General features: G+C 42.4%; 1 protein-coding gene across 2 annotated transcripts in view; it reads right to left on the bottom strand.

The window, feature by feature from the left end:
* B3GAT2 (beta-1,3-glucuronyltransferase 2) overlaps nucleotides 1-21,771 on the bottom strand; it is a 111,385-nt gene that overhangs the window by 62,875 nt on the left and 26,739 nt on the right. For both annotated transcript variants that reach the window (XR_005218041.1, XM_037844149.1), the window contains exon 2: nucleotides 18,984-19,128. Coding sequence is in view for 1 of the 2 variants with exons in the window: in XM_037844149.1 (XP_037700077.1) it covers nucleotides 18,984-19,128 (145 nt within the window). In the remaining variant the exon portion in view is untranslated. The remainder of the gene's footprint in view (nucleotides 1-18,983; nucleotides 19,129-21,771) is intronic.

Here is a 21,771-nt window from a genome sequence, read left to right as displayed (position 1 = left end):
AGGCTTAGAGAGATTGGAATGTTAGAGTGGATTTATCATGGAAAACCTGCTCACACAGCCCTGGAATGTCCAGAGGACACACCTTTTACCAGGACTGTAAGGAATAAATTTGTGAAACTAGCTCCATCATCCCTGAAGAGCTCTGTAGTCGCCCTTCTCTGTAGGTCAGATATTACTGTAGGAACTGCTGTCACTGAACTGGAATCCTTAAACACAATGGGGATAATCGGGTCCCGAGTCAGCAGAAGCCAAGTGGCTGCAGTTAATCACCACAGACAAGGTGGACAGGGCTACCATAATGGAAAACAGGCTCAAAGCAGCAATCAAAATAATATGACTCGCAGAGACTTATGGCGTTGGCTAGTGGATCATGGAGTACCAAGTAGTAAAATAGATGGGCAATCGACTAAATTCTTGTTTGAACTATATAAGCAGAAGAATTCTAGGCCACGTGAACAAAAATCTCCCTTGAATTACAAAAACAGAGAGTCACGGCCCCTTAATCAATTCCCAGACTTGAGACAGTTTACAGATCCAGAGCCTCTTGAATGAAGGGAAGGCCGGGTACCCTTGGAGAAGGACCCTGTCACACTGCCAAAAATTTACACTGTTAATCTTCCTCCCAGCCTTCCCCAGGGGGACCTACGGCCTTTTACCAGGGTGACTGTGCATTGGGGAAAAGGAAATGATCAGATATTTCGTGGATTATTAGACACTGGGTCAGAAGTGACATTAATTCCCGGAGACCCAAAACGTCACTCTGGTCCACCAGTCAGAGTTGGGGCTAATGGAGGTCAGATGATTGATGGAGTTTTAGCCCAGGTCCGTCTCACAGTGGGTCCAGTGGGTCCCCGGACCCATTCTGTGGTTATTTCCCCAGTGCCGGAACACATAATTGGAACAGACATACTCAGCAACTGGCAGAATCCTCACATTGGTTCCCTGACTCCTGGAGTGAGGGCTATTATGGTGGGAAGGCCAAGTGGAAGCCACTAGAGCTGCCTCTGCCTAGCAAAGTAGAGAACCAGAAGCAATACCGGATTCCTGGAGGGATTGCAGAGATTAATGCCACTCTTAAGGACTTGAAGGATGCAGGGGTGGTGATTCCCACCACATCCCCATTCAACTCTCCTATTTGGCCTGTGCAGAAAACAGATGGGTCTTGGAGGATGACTGTGGATTATCGTAAGCTTAACCAGGTGGTGACTCCAATTGCAGCTGCTGTCCCAGATGTGGTATCATTGCTTGAGCAAATCAACACATCCCCTGGTACCTGGTATGCAGCTACTGATCTGGCAAATGCTTTTTTCTCAATTGCTGTCAGCAAGGACCACCAGAAACAGTTTGCATTTAGCTGGCAAGGCCAGCAGTTTACATTCACCGTGGTACCTCAGGGTTATATCAACTCTCCAGCCCTATGTCATAATATTGTCCGCAGGGATCTTGATCATTTCTCCCTCCCACAAGACATCACACTGGTCCATTATATTGATGATATCATGTTGATTGGACCTAGTGAGCAAGAAGTAGCAACTATTCTAGATTTGTTGGTAAGGTATTTGCGTGGCAGAGGATGGGAGATAAATCCAACAAAAATACAAGGCCCTTCCACCTCAGTAAAATTTCTAGGTGTTCAGTGGTGTGGGGCCTGTCGAGATATTCCTTCTAAGGTGAAGGATAAGCTGCTGCATCTGGTCCCTCCTACAACCAAAAAAGAGGCACAACGTTTAGTTGGCCTCTTTGGGTTTTGGAGACAACATATTCCTCATTTAGGTGTGCTACTCCGGCCCATTTACCGAGTGACTAGAAAAGCTTCTAGTTTTGAGTGGGGACCGGAGCAAGATGAGGCTCTGCAACAGGTCCAGGCTGCTGTGCAATCTGCTCTGCCACTTGGACCATATGATCCAGCTGATCCAATGGTGCTGGAAGTGTCAGTGGCAAATAGAGATGCTGTTTGGAGCCTTTGGCAGGCTCCTATAGGAGAATCACAACGCAGGCCCTTAGGATTTTGGAGTAAAGCTTTACCATCTTCTGCAGATAACTACTCTCCATTTGAGAAACAACTGTTGGCCTGCTACTGGGCCTTAATAGAGACAGAACGTTTAACCGTGGGCCACCAAGTTACCATGAGACCTGAGTTACCTATCATGAGCTGGGTGTTATCTGATCCACCAAGCCATAAAGTTGGGCGTGCACAGCAGCACTCCATCATAAAATGGAAATGGTATATACGAGATAGAGCTCGAGCAGGTCCTGAAGGTACAAGTAAGTTACATGAGGAAGTGGCCCAAATGCCCATGGCCCCCACTCCTTCCACCTTACCTTCTCTTGCCCAGCCCACAGCTATGGCATCTTGGGGAGTTCCTTACAGTCAGTTGACTGAGGAAGAGAAGACTCGGGCCTGGTTTACAGATGGTTCTGCACGATATGCAGGTACCACCCGAAAGTGGACAGCTGTAGCACTGCAGCCCCTTTCTGGGATATCCCTGAAGGACAGCGGTGAGGGGAAATCCTCCCAGTGGGCAGAACTTCGAGCAGTGCACCTGGTTGTTCACTTTGCTTGGAAGGAGAACTGGCCAGAGGTGTGTCTGTATACTGATTCCTGGGCTGTTGCTAATGGTTTGGCTGGATGGTCAGGGACTTGGAAGGGACATGATTGGAAGATTGGTGACAAAGAAGTCTGGGGAAGGGGTATGTGGATAGACCTTTCTGAGTGGGCAAACAACATGAAGATATTTGTGTCCCATGTGAATGCTCACCAGAGGGTGACTTCAGCAGAAGAAGGTTTTAATAACCAAGTGGATAAAATGACCCGTTTGGTGGATACCAATCAGCCTCTTTCCCCAGCAACTCCTGTCATTGCCCAATGGGCTCATGAACAAAGTGGTCATGGTGGTAGGGATGGAGGTTATGCATGGGCTCAGCAACGTGGACTTCCACTCACCAAGGCTGACCTGGCCACAGCCACTGCTGAGTGTCCAATTTGCCAGCAGCAGAGACCCACACTCAGTCCCCGATATGGCACCATTCCTCGGGGTGATCAGCCTGCTACCTGGTGGCAGGTTGATTACATCAGACCACTTCCATCATGGAAAGGGCAGCGATTTGTTCTTACTGGAATAGACACATACTCCGGATATGGGTTTGCCTTCCCTGCACGACATGCTTCTGCCAAAACTACAATACTTGGACTTACAGAATGCCTCATCCACCGTCATGGTATTCCACACAGCATTGCTTCGGACCAAGGAACCCACTTCACAGCAAATGAAGTGAGGGGATGGGCACATGCTCATGGAATTCCATGGTCTTACCATGTCCCCATCATCCAGAAACAGCTGGGTTGATAGAACGGTGGAATGGCCTATTGAAGACTCAATTACGGTGCCAACTAGGTGTCAATACCTTGCAGGGCGGGGGCAGTGTTCTCCAGGAGGCTGTGTATGCTCTGAATCAGCGTCCACTCTATGGTGCTGTTTCTCCCATAGCCAGGATTCATGGGTCCAGGAATCAAGGGGTGGAAACAGGAGTAGCACCACTCACTATCACTCCTAGTGATCCACTAGGGAAATTTTTGCTTCCTGTCTGTGGAGAGCCGTCTCCCGGGAAGGGCATAGCGCATGCGCTGTAAACCTGCTCCAAAGTCCCCCCGCCCATCGAATGAGCCAAGATGGCGCCCATATCCTGCTTCCGCTTATGACGTGCACACTCACTATTCCTATCTGCCAATTGAGTGCATATGCGCGGCGCTAGATCATTGGTTATGAGTAGAGTACTTAAGAGTTTGCCCAAGCGAACCTCGGGGAGACAGCCCACTAGGAGCCGTACCTGACGGCCACATCGAGGCTGCTCTCCCGCGAGGCACTCTGCCCCGCGTGGAAACCTGTAACAGAGAATGCTTATCTAGCTTCAGTAAAAGACTTGCTCTCGCAACCGCCGTGTGGCTCGAGTCGTGACTTCCAGCCAGGTCAGTTTGCGTGGTCTGCATCTCTCTCTCTCTCATCCCTTGTTTCTCCCCTCGCCGGCCGGGGAACAGGGGTCGAGCGGGGCGGCGCCGGACACCTGTCCCTGCAAGTTTAAGCTCTGCTGGTCTACAAGTCTTGGTTCCAAAAGGAGGAGTGCTTCCACCAGGAAACACAACAATAATCCCATTGAACTGGAAGTTAAGGCTGCCACCTGGCCACTTTGGGCTTCTTATGCCTCTGAATCAACAGGCAAGTAAGGGGATTACTGTACTGGCTGGGGTGATTGATCCTGACTATCAAGGGGAAATAGCACTGCAACTACACAATGGAAGTAAAGAAGAGTTTTCCTGGCATACAGGAGATCCCCTGGGGCGTCTCTTAGTACTACCATGCCCCGTGATTCAAGTCAATGGAAAACTGCAACAACCCAATCCAGGCAGGACTACCAATGGCCAAGAAACTTCAGGAATGTAGGTTTGGGTCACCCCACCAGGCAAAGAACCACGGCCAGCTGAAGTGCTTGCTGAGGGTAAAGGGAACATGGAATGGGTAGTGGAAGAAGGTCGTGATAAATATGAACTATGGCCACGTGACCAGTTACAGAAACGAGGACTATGATGATATGAATATTTCCTCGTTTTGTGATGATTATGTTTGTATTTGTCTGTGAAGAAAATATTTTTGCTTTCTTCTCTGTCTTATCCCCTTATCATATGGCATAAGCTGTAACGTTCATTTTGAAGATATGGTTTTAGGTGATGTATACGACTGCCAAGTTGACAAGGGGTGGACTGTGATGGTTGGGTTCATGTGTCAACTTGGCTAGGTGGCCTAGCTGTCTGGTCAAGCAGGCACTGGCCTGACGATTCCTGTGAGGCTATTTGAGGCTGGTTGGTTTGTCGGATCATCAGTCAATTGACTGCAGCTGACTGATGACTCATCAAGGGGTGTGCTTCCACAGTGAGAGAATGCAATTGGCTGGATTTGGTCCGGGTGATCAGTTGGAGGCTTATAAGCCGGACGGTTAGAGAACCTTCACTTCTTCTTCAGCTGCTCAGTGAAGCTTTTCCTGGGGAGCTCGTCAAAGTTGCCGGTTCGTTTCCTGAGGAGTTCGTCAAAGTTGTCGGTTCATTTCCCAAGAAGTTCGTCGGACGTCTTCCTTGGAGTTGACAGCTTGTTGACGGCTCTGCAGAATTTGGACTCGTGCGCTCCCGCAGTTGCGTGAGTCACTTTTACAATTTGATAATAAGAGACATCTCTCATTGATTCTGTTTCCAAGGAGAACCCTAACTAATACAGAGGCCTAGCCTCTCCTTTGCAGCAACAGTCTTCCCAAGGGCAAATCCTGTGGTAGAGGGCTCAACCCATCAAACCACCAGTCCCCTATGTCTGTGGTCATGTTAGCAACCATCGAGATGGGGTAGGCCAATACCCCTGCATTCTCCACAGGTTCTTCAAGAGGGCTGTACATATTTTATTCCTTGTGTTTGTTTTTTTTTTAATCAACTATATGAAAAAATAAAAAAATAATTAAAAAAAATACAATAAAAGAACATTTCAAAGAGACCACAACAGGGGAGTAAGAAAAAGACAACTAACCTAAGATAACTGCTTTACTTCCAACATGTTCCTACTCTACCCCAAGAAAGTTACCTAATATAGCAACATTTCTGTGAACTTGTTCCTACTATACCCATCAGAAATTAACAGACCATAGTCATTCCTGGGCATTCCCAGAACGTTAAATAGCTTATCTGTTCTTCTTGGATTATTGTTCCCCCTTCCTTAATTGTTCTCTATTGCTAATTCCCCTACATTCTACATTATAAACCGTTCGTTTTACATTTTTCGAAGTTCACATTAGTGGTAGCATATAATATTTGTCTTTTTGTGCCTGGCTTATTTCGTTCAGCATTATGTTTTCAAGGTTCATCCATGTTGTCATATGTTTCATGACATCGTTCCTTCTTACTGCCGTGTAGTATTCCGTAGTGTGTATATACCACATTTTATTTATCCACTCATCTGTTGAAGGACAACTGGGTTGTTTCTAACTCTTGGCAATTGTGAATAATGCTGCTATGAACATTGGCGTGCAGGTATCTGTTTGTGTCATTGCTTTCCGATCTTCCACGTATATACCGAGAACTGCAATCGCTGGATCGAATGGTAACTCTATTTCTAGTTTTCTAAGGAACTGCCAGACTGACTTCCAGAGTGGCTGAACCATTATACAGTCCCATCAACAATGAATAAAAGTTCCAATTTCTCCACATCCCCTCCAGCATTTGTAGTTTCCTGTTTGTTTAATGGCAGCCATTCTAATTGGTGTGAGATGGTATCTCATTGTGGTCTTAATTTGCATCTCTCTAATAGCTAGTGAAGCTGAACATTTTTTCATGTGTTTCTTGGCCATTTGTATTTCCTCTTCAGAGAACTGTCTTTTCATATCTTTTGCCCATTTTATAATTGGGCTGTCTGTACTATCATCATTGAGTTGTAGGATTTCTTTATATATGCAAGATATCAGTCTTTTGTCAGATAACATGGTTTCCAAAACTGTTTTCCAATTGAGTTGGCTGCCTCTTTACCTTTTTGACAAATTCCTTTGAGGTACAGAAACTTCTAAGCTTGAAGAGTTCCCATTTATCTATTTTTTCTTTTGTTGCTCGTGCTTTGGGTTTGAAGTCTAGGAAGTGTCCGCCTAATACAAGGTCTTGAAGATGTTTTCCTACATTATCTTCTAGGAGTTTTATGGTACTTTCTTTTGTATTGAGATCTTTGGTCCATTTTGAGTTAATTTTTGTGTAGGGTGTGAGGTAGGGGTCCTCTTTCATTCTTTTGGATATGGATATCCAACTCTCCCAGCCCCATTTGTTGAAAAGACCATTATGACCCAGTTCAGTGACTTTGGGGGTCTTATCAAAGGTCAGTCAGCCATAGATCTGGGAGTCTATCTCCTAGTTCTCAATCCGATTCCATTGATCTATATGTCTATCTTTGTGCCAGTACCATGCTGTTTTGACAACTGTGGCTTTACAATAAGCTTCAAAGTCAGGGAGTGTAAGTCCTCCCACTTCATTTTTCTTTTCTAGAGTGTCTTTAGCAATTCGAGGCATCTTTCCTTTCCAAATAAATTTGATAACTAGCTTTTCCAAGTCTGCAAAGTAGGTTGTTGGAATTTTGATTGGGATTGCATTGAATCTGTAGATGAGTTTGGGTAGAATTCACATCTTAATGACATTTAGCCTTCCTATCCATGAACACGGAATATTTTTCCATCTTTTAAGGTCCCCTTCTATTCCTTTTAGTAGAGTTATGTAGTTTTCTTTGTATAGGTCTTTTACATCTTTGGTTAAGTTTATTCCTAGGTACTTGATTTTTTTACTTGCTATTGAAAATGGTATCTTTTTCTTGAGTGTCTCTTCAGTTTGTTCATTTCTAGCATACAGAAACATTACTGACTTATGTGCATTAATCTTGTATCCTGCTACTTTGCTGTATTTGTTTATTAGCTCTAGTATCTGTATCATCGATTTCTCAGGGTTTTCTAGATATAAGATCATATCATCTGCAAACAATGACAGTTTTACTTCTTCTTTTCCAATTTGGATGCCTTTTATCTCTTTGTCTTGCCAGATTGCCCTGGCTAGCACTTCCAGCACAATGTTGAATAACAGTGGTGATAGCGGACATCCTTGTCTTGTTCCTGATCTTAGAGGGAAGGCTTTGAGTCTCTCACTATTGAGTACTATGCTGGCTGTGGGTTTTTCATATATGCTCTTTATCATATTGAGGAAGTTTCCTTCAATTCCTACCTTTTGAAGTGTCTTTATCAACAATGGATGTTGGATTTTGTCAAATGCTTTTCAGCATCTACTGAGATGATCATTTGATTTTTCCCTTTCGAATTGTTAATGTGTTGTAATACATTGATTGATTTTCTTATGTTGAACCATCCTTGAATGCCTGGAATGAACCCCACTTGGTCATGGTGTATGATTTTTTTAATGTGTCTTTGGATTCGATTTGCAAGTATTTTGTTGAGGATTTTTGCATCTATATTCATTAGGGAGATTGGCCGGTAGTTTTCCTTTTTTGTAGCATCTTTGCCTGGTTTTGGTATTAGATTGATGTTAGCTTCATAAAATGAGTTAGGTAGTGTTCCATTTTCTTCAATGTTTTGAAAGAGTTTAAGTAAGATTGGTGTCAGTTCTTTCTGGAAAGTTTGGTAGAATTACCCTGTGAAGCCATCTGGCCCTGGGCATTTATTTGTGGGAAGCTTTTTGATGACTGATTGGATCTCTTTGATTGTGATGGGTTGGTTGAGGTCTTCTGTTTCTTCTCTGGTCAGTCTAGGTTGTTCATATGTTTCCAGGAAATTGTCCATTTCCTCTACATTATCCAGTTTGTTACCATACAATTGTTCATAGTACCCTCTTATAATTTTTTTTATTTCCTCGGGATCTGCAGTAATGTCACCTTTCTCATTCATTATTTTGTTTATATGGGTCTTCTCTCTTTTCGAATTTGTCAGTCTAGCTAGGGCCTTGTCAATCTTGTTGATCTTCTCAAAGAACCAACTTTTGGTGTTATTTATCCTCTCTACTGTTTTTTTGTTCTCTATGTCATTTACTTCAGCTTTAATCCTTGTTATTTCTTTTCTTCTACTTGGTTTAGGATTGGTTTGCTGTTCATTTTCTAGCTTCTTCAGTTGATCCATTAGTTCTTTGATTTTGGCTCTTTCTTCCTTCTTAATATATGTGTTTAGCGCTATAAATTTCCTCCTCAGTACCGCTTTTGCTGCATCCCATGGGTTTTGGTATGTTGTGTTCTCATTTTCATTCATCTCTATACATTTAGCAATTTCTCTTGCTATTTCTTCTTTAACCCACTGATTGTTTAGGAGTGTGTTGTTTAACCTCCAGGTATTTGTGAATTTTCTAAGTCTCTGATGGTTATTGACTTCTAATTGTATTCCATTGTGGTCAGAGAATGTGCTTTGAATAATTTCAATCTTTTTAAAGATATTGAGGCTTGTTTTATGTCCGAGCATATGACCTATTCTGGAGAAAGTTCCATGAGCACTAGAAAAGTATGTGTATCCTGGTGATTTGGGATGTAATGTCCTGTATATGTCTGTTAAATCCAATTCATTTATCAGATTGTTTAGGTTTTCAATTTCTTTATTGGTCTGCTGTCTGGCTGATCTATCTATAGGAGAGAGTGATGTGTTGAAGTCTCCCACAATTATTGTGGAAACATCAATTGCTTCCTTTGGTTTTGCCAGTGTTTCTCTCATGTATTTTGTGGCACCTTGATTGGGTGCATAGACATTTATGATTGTTGTTTCTTCTTGTTGAATTGCCCCTTTTATTAGTATGTAGTGGTGTTCTTTGTCTCTCAAAACATCCCTGCATTTAAAGTCTATTTTATCTGAGATTAATATTGCTACACCTGCTTTCTTTTGGCTGTAGCTTGCATGAAATATTTTTTTCCATCCTTTCACTATCAATTTTTTTTGTGTCCCTGTGTCTAAGGTGAGTCTCTTGTATGCAACATATTGATGGTTCATTTTTTTTAATCCATTCTGCAAATCTGTATCTTTTAATTGGGGAGTTTAATCCATTTACATTCAACGTTATAACCGTGAAGGCATTTCTTGAATCAGTCATCTTATCCTTTGGTTTATGTTTGTCATATATATTTTTCCCCTCTCTCTATTAATATCCTTTAATGTACCCATACCGAATCTCTTTAGTACTGAAACTTTCTCCAAGTCTCTCTCTTCTTTCTTTGTTTCTCTGTCAGTAGGGCTCCCTTTAGTATCTGCAGTAGGGCAGGTCTCTTGTTAGCAAATTCTCTCAGCATTTGTTGTCTGTGAAAAATTTAAGCTCTCCCTCAAATTTGAAGGAGAGCTTTGCTGGATAAAGAATTCTTGGTTGGAAATTTTTCTCACTCAGAATTTTAAATATATCGTGCCACTGCCTTCTCGTCTCCATGGTGGCTACTGAGTAGTCACTACTTAGTCTTATGCTGTTTCCTTTGTATGTGGTGAATTGCTTTTCTCTTGCTGGTTTCAGAACTTGCTCCTTCTCTTCCGTGTTTGACAGTGTGATCAGAATATGTCTCAGGGTGGGTTTATTTGGATTTATTCTATTTGGAGTTGGCTGGGCATTTATGATTTGTGTATTTATGTTGTTTAGAAGATTTGGGAAGTTTTCCCCAACAATTTCTTTGAATACTCTTCCTAGACCTTTACCCTTTTCTTCCCCTTCTGGAACACCAATGAGTCTTATATTCAGATGTTTTATATTATCTATCATATCCCTGAGGTCCATTTCGATTTTTTCGATTTTTTTCCCCATTCTTTTGTGCTTTCATTTTCCATTCTGTCATCTTCCAGGTCACTGATTCATTGTTCAACTTCCTCTAGTCTTGTACTATGAGTATCCAGAATCTTTTTCATTTGGTCAACAGTTTCTTTAATTTCCATAAGATCATCTGTTTTTTTATTTAGTCTTGCAATGTGTTCTTTATGTTCTTCTAGGGTCTTCTTGATATCCTTTGTATCCCGTACTATGGTCTCATTGTTCATCTTTAGTTCTTTGAGTAGTTGCTCTAGGTGCTGTGTCTGTTCTGATCTTTTGATTTGGGTGCTTGGGCTTGGGTTATCCATATCATCTGGTTTTTTCATATGCTTTATAATTTTCTGTTGTTTTTGGCCTCTTGGCATTTGTTTAACTTGATAGGGTTCTTTTAGAATTTGTAGACCAATTGAAGTCCTTATCTCTAATTTATCAGATCTACAGCTTCGTGGAGTACACTTTCTCTAACTAACCAGCAGGTGGCGTCCACGAGCCACCTGTTCTCCACAAGCCAGTTCTCCCCTGCTTTGCCTTTGTGGTGAGTGGGGGAGTGAGTCCTGTTGGGTCCAGTTGCTGTACCAAGCTTGCGTGTGTAGTTGGTGTTGCCCGCCCTGTATATGGGGCATGTGTCTGGGCAGTCGGAGCGGGGGTGGCTCTAACAATCAAATCTCCCTGGTGTTCCTGGAGTTTTAAAGCTGCTGCAATAGTCTAATCCTTCAGTTCAGTCCTGCCACAGTTTGTCTCTGCCACTGACCCACAAGTCCTTGGTATTGAAGTATGGCTCCTGAGACTTGCAAGTGGGTCCCTCTTCCAGGCCGTGCACCCCTGGTCCTCTGTTGAGGGATGACTGTGCTATGTCACAGGTGAGTGCCGTCCCCCGAGGGCGGTTCTGGGCTGCTGGGCTGTGTAGGGAGGCTCCCAGTGTGCTGAAATGATGGCTGAATGGGGCTTTGTTAATTCACACTGCTCCACCTTCCCAACTCTGGGACAACTAGCTGAGGGTGCACGGAAGGCTAATGTCCATGCCCAGTTTTCTGGTGTGTGCATGTTACTTGAAGCACTTCTGTCACACTGGGTTGTGTGGGGTAGCTCTGGGCTATGGGGCTGGCGATGGGCAGGAGTGTTTCCTGTCCACCAGGATGATGGCTGTAAGTGGACACCCCCTTTTTCTTGGGAAGTTGTGGTGTTTAGTGAATTTTCTCAGCCACTGGATTATTGCCTTTTGTCTCTGAGCTCCCTTAGTTCTGCTCTTGTCTTGACCTGCCCAAATTGCAAGTCTTTGAGGCTTTCTGTATTGGGCTTCTTAGAGTAATTGTTTTAGAAAAAGAAAAAAAGATTAAAAAAAAAAAGAAAAGGGCCCTCCTCACAGATCTAATGGGTTATTGAAATGCTGAGAGACAAAGCAATTAGGGCCATTAAGGAAAGGTCCACAGGGCAGAGAGATCAGTTTTTCTTTGGGATTTGCTTATAAGCCTCAGGGCCTGAGCTCTGCCCTTCCCCTTTCTATGTTCACCAGAACTCCAAAAAATCCTCTGCTTTTATTTTGGAGTTTTTCTTGCTGTTTTTTGCCATGCCTGTCTCCTCTCTGCTGGGCTGGCTGCTCTCAGATTCTCTGGTGTCTGGTCTCAGTCTATCTATGGTTGGAGTTTGGATCAGTAGAATGAGTTTCCAATAAGAGCTGCCACTTCAATTCTCCCTTCTCCTTCCCAGCACTGTCGGCCCCTCCTCCCACGGGACTGAGCCTGGCAGGGAGGGGCGCAGGTCCCCTGGCCGCAAAAACTTACAGATTTCGCTGATGTCAGCAGTTCGACGTGTTCATGAGTGTTGTATGAAGTATGCCCAAAGTCAAATAATTTTGCAGTGTCCAGTCCATGCAGTTCCTGGCTTTCTACCTACTTTCCTGGAGGAGTAACTAAAACATACAGCTCACCAATCTGCCATCTTGCCCCACCTCCCACGTTTCATTTTTGTCATGAACAAAAAAGTCACAGACAAAGCTGAAGTGACCCCAATATACCACTTAGAGTAGCCCTTCATTTTTGTGGATGAGAGCATTAGTATAACATCAATGCTGGAGACACTCATCTTTATGATAGGAAAGTTATTCTTTACTCAGCCCCTACTTTGCTCCAGGCACTTGAGTGGATACCATATATACTCTCATTTCAGGACCACAGTGCTCTGCCTGCCACCTCCTGGGGTTAATAAGAAGGTGCATGCAAAGTTGAGAATTCACAATAAATATCTCAGCCTTAAGTTCTGACTTTGAACAAATCTATACCTCCTGGAGAGACTGAATATTACTTTCAGCTCAGTTCTTTCAAGCAATGATTCTTACTGATACCTCCCTGGAAGCGGCCAAGGTGAATCTGTCACTTGAAAGTAATTCCCTTATCCTCGAAACAGGGCTAAAAGCTTGGTATATACTGTCTTGTCATTAGTCAGTAAGAACTGGCCAGTCATCTGATGCCTGGAGTGTAGGAATTCAAGCCTGAGGCTCAGACTAGCAGAGATATTCCAGAATTTCACTGGCTCGGCAGAGCAGTGCAGCCCCTGATCAACCACAGGAGCCAAAGCCTCCACACACTGCTACCAGTGCAAGGGCTACCTCTAATGCTTTCTTTTCATTTTGCAGGCAACTGAATTAATTTTTTCAGTAATCATTAGAAAGTTATCTTTTTATTTTTCCCCAATAGAACAGAAATAATCTTTAATTCTGCCAGCAATGTGCACAGAAGATAACTTAAGAACAATGTTTCCTCATTCGCGAGCAGAAAACAGCATGTGCTAAACCCAATCTGGCAATAACGAGAAAGTCTGAGAAAACGTTCTCCAAATGACACAAAACATCACAGTTCCGATGTCTAACACTCAAATAAGCTTTTTGTGCAGGTCTATGCTTATGACTTTACAGAAATACAAACAGGACAGATCGTGAGGTGTTTCTACTGAATTTCCTCAAACATCCAGTCTGGGCTCTTTAAGTTCTGTGTTTCTTAATCAGCTTTGGAAATGCAAGAAAGACGCAGGCTCCAACATGGTCCTGTCCCTCAACTAGCACAGACTATTTTCGAAGAAGCATGCCCTCTGACTTTCTAGGCATAGCAGGGAAGTGGGCTTCCAGCTGCTTTCTTCCTACAGAGATTCGGATTGTGTGTGTGAGTGTAACATCAAAATGAGATGGGAAGTGCTGTTTGGACAAGAAGGGCCAAGGTATTTTCCCTCTCCCTACAGAGGATAAATGAATCTGGTATAGAATCTAAATAAAGCTCTGACTCTTTATGTTTTAAAGTTAGAAGAATATCTCTTGGAATCATTATTCTACCAACCAGATCACTCTCACTTAAAGGCTTCCAAAAATACCATTAATTTACCGAATACTAAGATGCAAAGCAAGCATGTAAGGGTGAATAATATCATTGTGTGGCAAAACTTGTATTTTTAGAGACAAACCTCTTTTCCTATTTTAATAGCAAGAAAAATTAACACAAAACAAGCAGATCATTCACATTTTACTCTAATAGTCCTTGAATGTTTGTACTAAGCCTTGAAAATACAGCGAAATGCTTAGAAAAATTCAAACATTGGTTATATCATACAAAAATATCCTGTAGAATCTAGCAGTGAAAGGGCATCAAATAACTTGTCACAGGCCAGCCCTACCGTATAAAACTCGGATACCTTTCTTGAATTTCAGAAATATTAATTTTGACCCAACTTTTGGGGGAAACCAATACAAAATGTTCAACAGGCTTACTGGATACTTGATCATCTACATAAAACTATTACAGTAAAATCCAAGAAGTTATCTACTTCATCCCACCTTGAAGGTACCTTTGCAGGGTAATGGGCAAAGAGACTGTGTGTAAAGAGGTATGTCTAGGGAGTTGGTGTTGAAACAAGGCTCTGAGAAAAGTAAGTGCCAAACATCTGTCAGCTGGCTGCTTCTGCAGTCACAACCCTCACTTAGAGCCCAGGGACCTGGGCTTTTCGTGAGGCTTCCTAAGGAGGGAAGAGAGGAAAAGGAAGAACACATTGGAGGAGCCCTGAGAGGTCATCTCACACAACTGCCTCATTTTATACATGAGGAAACTAAATCCCAGAGAAGTGAAAGGAGTTACCCCAATGTTCTCTGAGTTTTCTGCTCAAGGTAATACTTCTGACCAGCAAGAAGCCTGATTTTCAAAAGATACATTATGGTCAGCCTTCTATTTTCAGAGCCATGAACTCACACTTGATTAAGGAAAGGACTCTTTAAGAATGCTCAGGACCTTCCAAGTATGGCTCACCTGCCTCTCCACCTGCCTCCAGGTAAATGCTTTGGTTGAGATGCCAACTCAGCTCTGAGGCTGCAAGAACTGGAGACCAAGGGTAAGGCTGGGGTTGTAACAGTTATGGAGAGAGGCAGAACCTAAGATGGCGGCTAGGAAAGACAGGGCAAAAAAACACCTCCGTGAAAAATACTAGATAAAAGCCAGAAAGTGACCCAGAACATCAGTTCCGGCAATGCATGAGCTGGACAAGGTCTGCTAAATCCACAGGGACCATGCACTTGCTGAAACCAGGAGTCTGCATTCTGAAATGAGTAAGCCTTCCGAATATCTGGCAGCCATGCTGCAGTGTGGGGAAACTGTGGGTTGGCGTTTGGAGGCAGACTGCAGATGCGGTAGCGAGAACCACACAGTGAAGCGTGGCAGGAACGGGCTGTGCAAACGCCTCAATATCTGGCGTGGAAGATAGCCTTTCATGCACCTGCTGCTAATTGTCTCAGAGTGAGGCAGGCAGAGGTGAGCCAAAAGGGGAAAATAACCACGCCCCTTGCAGCCATCTTCCCGGTGGGCTAGGAATGCTCCTGCCCAGCACAGGCACCACAGCCCAGAGCCATGCCAAAAAACCCAATGTGATGAGAAGCGTTTCCAGCAACATATGTACACGCCACAATATCGGGTGTGGACAATAGCATTTCATGCACCCACAGCTAACTGTCCTGGAGCTGGGAAGGTGGAGCTGTGCGAAAAGAGGGAAATTAACACACCTCATACAGCCATCCTTACAGCAGACTGGGAACGCCCCTACACAGCCTGGTGGCCCAGGGCTTCCCTTGAGGGTCGGCGCACACTTGTGATGTAGCACAGCCTTCCCTCAGCAGAGACCCTAGAAGGGCACGGCTTGGAAGAGGGACCCACTTGGAAATCCCAGGGACCGTATACCAATACAAAGGACTTGTGGGTCAGTGGGAGAGACCATCTGTGTCAAGACGGAAATGAAGGTTTAGACTCTTACAACAGCCTTAAATCTCCAGGAACACCTGGGAGGTTTCATTATTAAAGCTGCCCTCCATCCCTAACTGCTCAGACACACGCCCCACATTCATGGCGGACAGCACCAACAACATATCCAAACTTGGTGCACCAATTGGACCCCACAAGAACCAGACCCCCACGCACCACAAAGTCAAAGTTGGGGAGAACTGACTAGAGGGGAATAGGTGACTCATGGACGCCATCTGCTGGTTAGTTAAAGTGTACGTCACCAAGCTGTAGATCTGACAAATCAGAGATTAGTCTTTGAATAATCCTACATATCCTAAAAGAACCCTATCAAGTAAAGCAAATGCCAAGAGGCCAAAAACAACAGAAAATTTTAAAGCATATGAGAAAACCAGATGATATGGATAACCCAAACCCAAACACCCAAATCAAAAGATCAGAGGAGACTCAGTACTTGGAGCAATTAATCAAACAACTAAAGACAAATAATGAAAGCATGGCACAAGATATAAAGGACATGAAGAAGAGCATGACACAGGATATAAAGGACATGAAGAAGACCCTAGAAGACCATAAAGAAGAAATTGCAAGAGTAAATAAAAAAAATAGATGACCTTATGGAAATAAAAGAAACTGTTGACCAAATGAAAAAGATTCTGGATATTCATAGTAGAAGACTAGAGGAAGATGAACAACGAATCAGTGACCTCGAGGACCACAGAATGGAAAATGAAAGAACAAATGAAAGAATGGGGAAAAAAATCAAAAAAAATTGAAACGGACCTCAGAGATATGATAGATAAAACATCCAAATATAAGACTCATTGGTATCCCAGAGGGGGAAGAGAAGGGTAAAGGTCTAGAAATAGTATTCAAAGAAATTGTTGGGGAAAACTTCCCAAACCTTCTACACAATGTAAATACACAAAAGCATAAATGCCCAGCCAACTCCAAATAGAATAAATCCAAATAAACCCACTCCAAGACATATTCTAATCAGACTGACAAATACTGAAGAGAAGGAGCAAGTACTGAAAGCAGCAAGAGAAAAGCAATTCACCACATACAAAAGAAACAACATAAGACCAAGTAGTGACTACACAGTGGCCAACATGGAGGCGAGAAGGCAGTGGCATCACATATTTACAATTCTGAGAGAGAAAAATTTCCAACAAGAATACTTTATCCAGCAAAGCTCTCCTTCAAATTTGAGGGAAAGCTTAAATTTTCCACAGACAACAAATGCTGAGAGAATTTGCTAATAAAAGACCTGCCCTACTTCAGGTACCAAAGGGAGCCCTACCAACAGAGAAACAAAGAAAGGAGAGAGAGATACAGAGAAAGGTTCAGTACTAAAGAGATTCAGTATTGGTTCATTAAAGGACAATAAGAGAGAGAGAGGGAAAAAATATATCTGACAATTATAAACCAAAGGATAGGATGGCTGATTCAAGAAATGCCTTCACAGTAATAACAATGAATGTAAATGGATTCAACTCCCCAATTAAAAGATATAGATTGGCAGAAAGGATCAAAAAATACGAACCATCAATATGTTGCATGCATCATATGTGTCATCTTAGACACAGGGACACAAAGAAATTGAAAGTGAAAGGATGGAAAAAATATTTCATGCAAGCTACAGCCAAAAGAAAGCAGGAGTAGCAATATTAATCTCAGATAAAATAGACTTTAAATGCAAGGATGTTATGAGAGACAAAGAAGACCACTACATATTAAGAAAAGGGGCAATTCAACAAGAAGAAATAACAATCATAAATGTTTATGCATCCAATCATGGTGCCACAAAATACATGAGACAAACACTGGCAAAACTAAAGGAAGCAATTGATGTTTCCACAATAATTGTGCGAGACTTCAACACATCACTCTCTCCTATAGATAGATCAACCAGACAGAAGACCAATAAGGAAACTGAAAACCTAAACAATCTGATAAATGAATTTGATTTAACAGACATATATAGAACATTATATCCCAAATCGCCAGGATACACATTCTTCTCTAGTGATCACAGAACTTTCTCCAGAATAGACCATACGCTGGGACATAAAACAAGCCTCAATAAATTAAAAAAAAAAAATTGGAAAAAAAAAAGAGATGGAGAGCTCAGGAAGCAGAGTAGAGGGCAGGGAGAGGGTAATCAGGGAAGGGTAAGAGATCCAGACTGCCCTTTGGTCAGAGACCGACACACAGTCCCACAAAGCTGGCACTCAGGAAAAGTGCATTAAATGTTAAATAAAAATATGTCTTTTCCCATGATGCATGCAGTGTGATGCACACGCAACACCCCGTTAGTCAGAGCTTCCACCTAACAGCTCTTACTCTGACTGTTCTTCATAAACCTGCTCCCTCAAATTTATAGCATTGTCAGAATAAAAGTGATGAACTCAGTTCAGAAAGCAGCCTTCATACCATCAGATTTCTGAGTACAGAGATTCTGACTGCAGTCAGGAAATACACACAAAAGATTGGCTAAGCACAGGCTGACAGACAGACAGAGCTGTGCTTCAGAGTATAAGATTGATGAGATCAATTTTGAAGCCATTCTGCCTCCATCTTCTAGGTTATAGATGTCAGTGGTTTTTTGTTTTGTTTTGTTTTTTTGCCTCCAAGCCTCATGTTTCAAGCTGCATCCTTCCACAATTATCACAGTCATCATTTTATATCACCCACAGAAAATGAGTAACTTTATTACAAAGGAGACTTTTAGAACTTGTGGTCTACTACAGGTCTCATTCAATTCAACTGGTCGGTCAGAGAATAAAAACTTTAAAGGATGGCTACATTCAAAGATGATAAACACTCGAAAATCTAGTAGTCAAATTTTCTATTTTAGCTACTAAATGTATCAATAATCATTAACTTTATGCTTTGAACTTAAGTCTTAAATTTAAAAGGATCAATTCATAAATTTTTATCACTATGCAATTTATCAACATGCATGTGATATATTTTAATAAACTGGTCTTCTCTAGAAGAATTGGCCTTTTCTAGAGAAATATGAAAGGGTACCCAGCCAATAGTCTACTGTGAAGCAGAGGCCAGGTCTATTTCTCACCACTGAAATTCCAATGCTGAACTCAGCACCTGGCACAGAAATGTTTGTTGGATAAGTGAATGGCTCAGAGGCAGGTGACAAAATGGAATGGGATGAGCATTTTCTAATCACTTCTAAAATTAATCTCCACTTGATTTAATCAAGGAGCCTATTTTGGAGGTTTAAATAAATATTTTGAAAAACTGATTATGGTGTCATCTAGGGTCTTTTTAAGCTTTCTTCTCTGGCATACTGTTATAAATTGGAGCATCAGTAAGAACGTTCAGGCAAGAACAAATGTTCCACCCACACTCCTCACCTGCCATGTCGATGGCAAAAGGCCTGTCTGCTCTCCAGCCGGTGTACCAACCAACGACTTTGCCGTTTTCCACCAATGGACGTTCATAGCGTCGCCCACCAACCAGGCCCACTGGCCAGACTGAGACCTTGCGTGTGGTTCGCATCTATAAAAAGGGAAAAGACATGCATTTTAAGTTTCCTTGGGGAAAAGAACATGAAGAGAGGAAAGCAATGTGATCCACACAGCAGAATTGGGGATGGAGGGAGGGAAGTGGGGGCAGATTTCCAAATGCTGAAGGTTTGCAAACAGAATCCTTCCTTTGACAGATTGCCTAATTCATTACTATTTGGTTACTCGGCACCATCATCTTTGTACTCACTCGTAAGTTTAGATGGCGGCTTAAGAGAAATAAAGTGCATGTCAATATCTGAATGTTACTTATTTGAAGCCGAGTTGTGACTATCAGATATTTTCTTTTCTGTTTCAGAATCGAATCTTTTAAACAACACATAATGTCTTCTGCAGGGAGGTGCTATTTTTCTGCTTTAGGAAACTTTAATACTCAGTAACAGCAAGAACTTCACACAGAGAAGCCACAGGAGCCTCCTTTCTCTGAATTTTTATTGCTACACATATACAGAAATCCTGGCTGGGGACATTTGTAATGGGATCCAGACATAGAACAGAGAGTAGGCATCCACAACAGTGACAAAAAGGAGAACGCACACTAAATTCATCTGCCTTTCAAGGGCAATTGAGCCAAACTAGAGAGGAAAACACCTCGTGCAGGCAGTGGCAGCAGCTGGTCCTCTTCTGGCCCACACTGTTGTATGTCGTGGAATCCTGGTTAAACACAATCCCCAATCAAAAGCTATTTGTTGAACTTTAAGGAGAAAGACACCCTAACAATAAAGCTTGCTGAAGCCAGGCAGCATTGTGGAGGAAAACCACCATCACTGCTACCACCACCACCACCTTTTCCCAGGGTGTGGGTAGAACAGGACACAGCCAGCCAACACAACACCTTTGCGCAAACTAGAAAAAGACTGTGCTTCCTCAAGCAGACGCACCCCATGCTGGTGCCCATGGCTTGGCCATCAACATAGGCTGGACATCATTCACCCGCTCAGCATGGTGGGCCTTTGGGCAGGGCATAACCTGCACAGCTGCATGAGGTGGCCCTGTTGTTGAGGTAACTATACTTTCAACACCAATGCATTACCTTCCTTTATGATCACTTAACCAATGGTTACAATAATGACTATTAAGCAAGGATTTTTTTTTTTAATGAAAGGAAGAAAAATTATACATTTGGGAACAACTTTCAAATACAATTGAAATGAGAAGTTGTACTATTAAGAGCAAAAATAATGAAGAAGGCCCCATTTGCCAAGCATCCCAATTTTACTTATTTATATCCCATATCATTGCAAAAAAAAAAAAACAGGAGTTGAGGATTTGAAGCATTCCAGGTAACGAAGACCACTGTGTTGGTCTCTCCCAAATCCACAATTACTATTTTTATGGTCTCTGTCACTTTTTTGATAAATTCATAACAATTGCCTTGTGCTCTCTTATAATAATTTATATCATGATTTTAAAAAAAGCTTTACTAAAAAAATAAAAAATAAAAAATAAATTAAAAAAAAAAAAAGCTTTACTGAGGTATATGACTCTGCAGAAAAGAGTGAACAGAGCAGGCCTGGGACTGTTACCTTTAGGAAGAACTGCTTGCAAGACTGGCCCGCGGCTAGCATCTGGGAACTTGGTTTTTGAAGCACTCCCTACACTGATACAGTTGTCCTGCCTGCCTGGGGCAATGAACACCTGCTTTCCTGCTGTGAGTCTGAAATTCTGTTGGGCAGGAGGTGCCTATGTGACCAGTTGCTGATAAAAACTCCGAAATGCAGGTTTCCCTAAGCATGAACACGTAAATATGCAGCTACATTTTCACTGTTAAAGGGAGGGTTGCTCTCATGACCCCTCATGGGATGGGAGAGTATAGAAAGCCCATGTATCCCACAGACCCACCTGCTGTGTTTCCCTTACTGACCCAGCTGCATATCCCTTCTGTGTCACTGTAAAAAATCCTAGCCAAGAGTACAGCTACATACTGAATGCTGTGAGTCCTTCCAGTGAATCGCAAAATGTGTGGGTGATCTCAGGGACCCCTGAAATGTTGACATACAATAAAATATACATATTTAAAGTATAAAATTTGACATTTTCACATATGTATACACTCATGAAACCATCACCACCATCAAAATAATGAAATACCATCACCCCCAAATGTTTCCTTGTGTCCTTTTTTAATCCATCCCTCCCACCCCTCTCCACTCCACTCCCCAGGCCACCACTGATCTATCATTTGCACTATACATTAGTTTGCATTTCCTAAAAATTTAAATGAATGGAATCATATAGTATGTGTTTTCTCTTTTCTTTTTTTTTTGGGGGGGGGGTTCTGGCTTCTTTCACTCAATATAATTATTCAGAGAATCATCCATATTGTAGGGTATGCCAACAGTTCATTCCTTTTTATTGCTGAATGTTGTTCTATTGTAAGGATATACCAGAGTTTGTTTATCCATTTGTCCATTTGTTAATAGACATTTGGGTTGTTTCCATGTTTTGGCTATTACAGAAAAGGCTGCTATGAACATCTGTGTATAAGTCTGTATATAGATAAATACCTAGGAACAGAATGGCTGGATCATATAGCAGGTGGACATTTAATTTAAACTACCAACTTATATTCAAAGCAGTTACACCATTTTACATTCCCACCAGCAGTGTATGACAG

The sequence above is a fragment of the Choloepus didactylus genome, chromosome 7, assembly GCF_015220235.1.
Source record: "Choloepus didactylus isolate mChoDid1 chromosome 7, mChoDid1.pri, whole genome shotgun sequence".
In the NCBI taxonomy this organism is placed as follows: Eukaryota; Metazoa; Chordata; class Mammalia; order Pilosa; family Megalonychidae; genus Choloepus; species Choloepus didactylus.
The sequence above is the reverse complement of the archived record's forward strand: the minus strand, read 5'-3'. Positions and strand labels throughout refer to the sequence as shown.